The sequence below is a fragment of the Echinops telfairi genome, unplaced genomic scaffold (genome assembly GCF_000313985.2).
Source record: "Echinops telfairi isolate 266 unplaced genomic scaffold, ASM31398v2 ScPeMD7_655;HRSCAF=1070, whole genome shotgun sequence".
Classification (NCBI taxonomy): Eukaryota; Metazoa; Chordata; class Mammalia; order Afrosoricida; family Tenrecidae; genus Echinops; species Echinops telfairi.
The window spans coordinates 33,406,207-33,411,601 of NW_022104553.1; the positions used below are offsets into that span (position 1 = coordinate 33,406,207).

Genomic DNA, 5,395 nt, shown 5'->3' on the forward strand with positions numbered 1-5,395 from the left:
GGGAAATGAGGACCTAATGCCAGGGGCTTAAGTGGAGAGGAAATGTTTTGAGAGTGATGAGGGCAATGAAAGTACAAATGCGCTTGACACAATTGATGTTTGTATGGATTGTGATAAGAGTTGGATGAGCCCCTAATAAAATGATTAAAGAAAAAAGAAAAACAAAACAAAAAAAACATTTTATTGGGGGCTCTTACTGCTCTTATCACAATCCATACATACCTCTTCAGGGTTTTCACTCACTGCTATTTGGGGACATAGATCTTCCAACGTGCTTCTCTGTGGACCTGAACCTTCAGCCTTTTGAGCTCATTAACTGTTTGCAACATTAGGATCTCCAATTGTACATGCAGGTTTACAAGACAACATAAAGAGGTCAAGGCAGCAAGGGTGACAAGTACACATATCCTGTGTCGAACAGCTGCTAGTTGGCTTTCCGTCCACCACACATCTATTCTTTCAAGAGAAACCAGAAGTGATACCAACTAATTTAATATTGTAAGGACACTGTGCAGCTTGTATGGAACAGACTGTGAGAACTGAGCCTGGTCCATGCTTCAAGAGCTTTGCGGTAAATGGATGGGTGAGTTCGTAATGAAGCTGAGCCAGCGCAGTGAATCCCCAGTGACAGCTGAGGAAGCGTGTTGGGCACAAACAATGACTGAGTGCCAGTTATGTGTCCAGCCCCCAGCAAAGGGCTCTACTTCCCTTACATTTGACCTTGGTAATACCACCACATTCTCTTTTATTTCCGTTCTCATTTCAGCTCAGTGCCCTATCACTTTTTATTTTTAACCTTCCTAATCTCCCCCCAAAGGAGCCCTGGTGGTGTTGTGGTTACGTCTTGGACTGTGATACCAAAGGTCAGCGTCTCAAAACTACCAGTCGCTCTAAGGGAGAAAGACCAGGCTGTCTACTACCATCAAGAGTTCTGGCCGCAGAAACTCGCAGGGCAGTTCTACTCTGTCCTAGATTCGGCATCGACTCGATGTCAGTGAGTTTGATTGGTTTCTGGTTTTAATATCCCCAAATACACACACAAACACGCACACGCGCACACATCAGAGAGACTCGCATGATTGAAAGGGTCCCTAAACTTTGGATTACACTTAGTTCAGTTGTACCAAATTGCCACCACAAATGCTGTGAGGTTTCCCAGGGCAGGTGGAAGGCAGGTGTCATTAGGTCAGGGAGCAAGCTTGAATTCTTGAGCATTTTACCAAGCAACTTGCCACTTGATATCCCTCAAAGAGGCCAGTAGTAAGGAGCTAATGCAGAAGGGGCCTCTTGCCCTCTGGTATGTTCTCCCCATTTCCCTCCATAGTCCCCTTTCAGAATCCAAGATTTCTGACTCTCACCCTTTGGTCCTTCTTTGGCTTCCACTCTGAGTTAGTTAATTGTGCCAGCCTGGCCGATAATCACATGTGGGGCTGGTTGAAAGGTGGAGGGATAAATGGGTGGTGAAGCCTCACCTTTCTAGTTCTCGGGTCTCTTGTTTTGTGATGGTTGCACCGGGTGCAGCTGCCTTAGCAGTTCCCTGCTTCAGCTTGCAAGATTGACTTCCTACAAGACATCCCCAAGGAGAAGCTACATGGACCTACCCCGATGCAGCCCTGGGTGCTGGAGCAGCCGTGTGGAGACCCCTGCTAGTGCTGAGATGCTTGTTCGTTCACTGACTCAGCTTTCCTCCTGCAGTCGGCATCATTGCCTCTGTTTTGTGAGGTGGAGGACTTTGTGGACTGGTGTTGGGTTAATGGGTTAATGTTGGACTTGTGGGCTTGGGCGGCATTGGGTTGGGATGTTTTCGTGATGCACCTTTTCTTTACATAAAACTCTCTCTTATCCATGAGTCGCTGTGGATTTGTTTCTCCAAAGTACCTAGACTAATACACACTCCCTCTGGATCCCTTGGTATTGCTCAGTAATAGAGAGACAGAGCCCCGGAGAGGGGAGCTGTTTGTATGGAAAACTCTTTATTGGATTTACAGAACCAGCTGGGGAAGCAGGAGACTACGGTGCTGATCAGAGCTCATGTGAGAGCCCTCTTCCTTCGGGGGTCAGACGGTAATAGTCACTTAACATCAGGGGTTGCGCTCCTCATCCCCTTCAACTGGAAGGAGAGAGATGATGGTCAGACTGGGGGTCCCTGCCTGCAGCCGCTGTGGTCCTCCAAAAACAAGCCCGGGGGACGGTGGCGATAAGGAATGTCCCCGTTCCCGTCCTCCTCAGACCATAGTCGGGGAGATTTTGCCTTACCTTTGGTGACAAGAAATCACATTCCCCTTTCAACACTCCCCTGCCACCCCACCCCCACCCCCACCCCCCACGCCCTCTGCTTTTCTCTTATCCTCATCTTTGGGCCCTCCTCGTGGTCACACCACTTACCTTAGGAAGGGCTTCCCAGTTGAGAAATGGAAGTTTCTTTTTGATCGACTGAAACAGAGGGAGAAGATGAGTGATGTGAGGCAGGTCAGGGGAGCGTGGGTCAGTGGACACTCGCTGAAAGAATTCCCTCGAATGGTGACGGTGTTCTTTTTTGATGATTACGGTACAGGGTGCCCGTTGCCATCAAGTTCATTATGACCCATAGCAACCCCCTAGGACAGAGTCGAACTGCCCTTTAGGGTTTCCAAGGTTGTAGTCTTTGTGCAAGCAGACTTCCACATCTTTCTCTCACAGAGTGGCCCGTGGGGGTCTCTGGTGGCCTTTTTTGGTTAGCAGAGCCTCCAGGGCTCCTTGTGGCTGCAGTGAGCGTTCAGACATAGCATCTGAGGCCATAGTCTGCGCTTGCTCTGTACTTGCTCTGCAGACATGGTTTCACAGCAACCTTTCCATGTGGATGTTTGGTGGCCATCCCACATCACAGATGAGGAAACTGAGGCTCAGAGATCTGAAGCCAATTCCATGAGGTCGCGCAGCTAGGAAGTGCCAGCCTGAGATACAAGCTCAAGTTCCAGCTCTGTCATTGAACTTGCCGTCTGAGGTTAGGTGGGCAGCCTAGCCTGAGACCTGGTTTCTTCATGGAGAATGAGGGCATTACAAATAAATTATTTTTAATTAAATTCTTCCCCTGCTGGAATGTCTGTGTATGTGTGTGTGTGTGTCCCTGCTCCCTCAATGCCATGCTTAGAAACAGGGATGGAGCTGTGACAGCCTCCTGGACCATCATTGCTGTCAACAACATATCAGGCAGGAGCCAGGCAGGACAGGTACTCGCTCCGGTTGCTGGTGAGTCTATTCTAACTCATGGCGACCCCACGCATGCAAAGTAGTATTGCTTCATAGGGTTTTCCTTCCCAAAGATTGCTTGCCTTCTGAAACACAAACACACACACACACACACACACACACACACACACTGCCATTGAGTTAATTCCAACTCACAGTGAGTTTATGAGTTGGGACAGGTTAGAACTGCCCCCGGTGGGTTTCCAAGACTGTACATTTTTATGGGAGTAGAAAGCCTCATCTTTCTCCTTCAAAGTGGCTGGTGGTTTTGAACAGTTGACCATGTCGCTATTCATAACCACACTCATAACCCACTCGGCCACCCTTCTGAATCTAGATGGGTTCAAACCATCAGCCTTTTGGCTAACTGTCCAGTGGTTAACCAATGACCCCATTCAGGGAGTCCAGCTGCCTCCTACATTTCAGGAGAGACCCAAAGGACTAGGCTACAAATGGGATGCCAATATACTCAGCAATGTGTTGAAAACCATCAGGCAGGATGAGGGACTCCCAAGCACTTTACCTCGAAGAGGGCGTGCCAGTCCAGGAATTCATCGGGATTAAGAGCCTGTGGGGAGAGAGAGGGAGAAGAGAGGGACCAGAGGAGGGTCAGTTCCAGGGGAGGATGGATCTCCCACCCTAACTCTTTGGAAAAGGTGAAGGGAGCGAGGCGCTTTGCAAGCTCTCTCCTAGGGTCTTCTGTGTTCTATCATAGGAGGCAGCTCTAGAGAATTATACTTACAGATTTCAACTTTTCCAGGTGCAGGAACTGAGGATTAAAGACCTAGGCACAGAAGCAAGAGCAATAAGAGAGTTGATAAAGAACAGAGAGAGAGACGAGACTCATGGCTGGCATGTGGAAAAAGAGCTGGTTTACCTCGGGCTTTGCTGCATAGGTACCAATGGTGCTTTCTTCCTGAAAAGGGAAAGGCAAGAAATTGATCCCACACTCGCAAGCCCCTCTCCCAGCTTCCTCTCCCCTAGCTTCTGTTTTCATCCACCGCCCAGTCCCTGATGCTGAAACCTTTCTCTACCATAGGACCCCAGGAAGCCCCCGTGTTCCTGCCATGCAGATGCATGACGGGCATTCAAGGTGAGATGGAGGGGGTGCAGGAGGGGATGCGATATGAGAGAGTGAAGGAGCAACCCAGGCCTGCGTCTATTCTAGTGGGCGGGGCAGAAAAAAGAGAGCTCCTCCCAAGAAAACCCAGCTAATGGTGTTCTATGGCTGACTTAATTCTCAGTACAGTTTACTGAGGGGCGTTCCTGAGATACCCACATTTGGCCCACAGAACTGGGTGGGGAAGGTTACAACGCTGGTGGGAGCCAAGGTACTGGGTAACCTGCTGGCCGTTGAGGTTGGCTTGTTTTGTGACTCTATTGCCACCAGTAAGTGGGAGTCACTACTTCCCTCTTCCACTCAGTCACTGCCCCCCACATCGAGCCATTCCATCGTGTCACCCCACCCCCTCCCCACCACCCCACCACCCCCAGGGCAAAACACAAAGGGAGTGCAACAGAGCAGCAAAGCAAGCAAAGCAAGGAAATCCCCAAGGAATCCCAAAAATAGACTTAATCAGACTCAGCAGACTCGATCAGAAAACGTAACATGAGGGTCCTCAGACAGACCTGGAACTATTTATAGGCCCTTTTCTTATTCTCTTTCTTCTTTTTCATGTCTATCTATATAAGATAGGCAAATAAACAATCCTGAGGAGAAAACAGGACAGACAGTTCTGGAGGGACAAGGAAGAGGAGGAGGTGGGGGAAAGGGAGGGTGGAGCCAACAAGCCCAGGGACAAGGGAACAACAAAAGATCTAAAATCGATGGCGAGGAGAGTGTAGAATGCCAGGTGGGGTTCGATCAAAGGCAATGGGACCAAGAGAAATTACTGAAAGTTGAATGAAGGTTGAACATGATAGTGAGACAGGAGGAAAGTAAAAGGAAATAGAAGAAATAACTAGGATGCAACACATTTATAGTTATAAATATATGCATGTGCATATGTAAATATATTAATATATAGCGATAGGGATATAGGCCTATGTACATATATATTTATATGTTAAATATTAAGGTAGCAGATGGACATTGGGTCTCTACTCAAGTACTCCCTCAATGCAAGAACACTTTGTTCTAATAACCTGGCATTCTATGATGCTCACC

At 48.4% G+C, this 5,395-nt stretch overlaps 1 protein-coding gene across 1 annotated transcript in view; it reads right to left on the reverse strand.

Moving 5' to 3' along the window:
• Positions 1-3,751: 3,751 nt before the first annotated feature.
• DMKN (dermokine) overlaps positions 3,752-5,395 on the reverse strand; it is a 28,489-nt gene continuing 26,845 nt past the window's right edge. The window contains exons 20-22 of the mRNA XM_045292710.1: positions 4,106-4,144; positions 3,971-4,012; positions 3,752-3,796 (exon numbers count right to left, since the gene is read on the reverse strand). Coding sequence (XP_045148645.1) covers positions 3,976-4,012; positions 4,106-4,144 — 76 coding nt within the window. The 3' untranslated portion in view covers positions 3,752-3,796; positions 3,971-3,975. The remainder of the gene's footprint in view (positions 3,797-3,970; positions 4,013-4,105; positions 4,145-5,395) is intronic.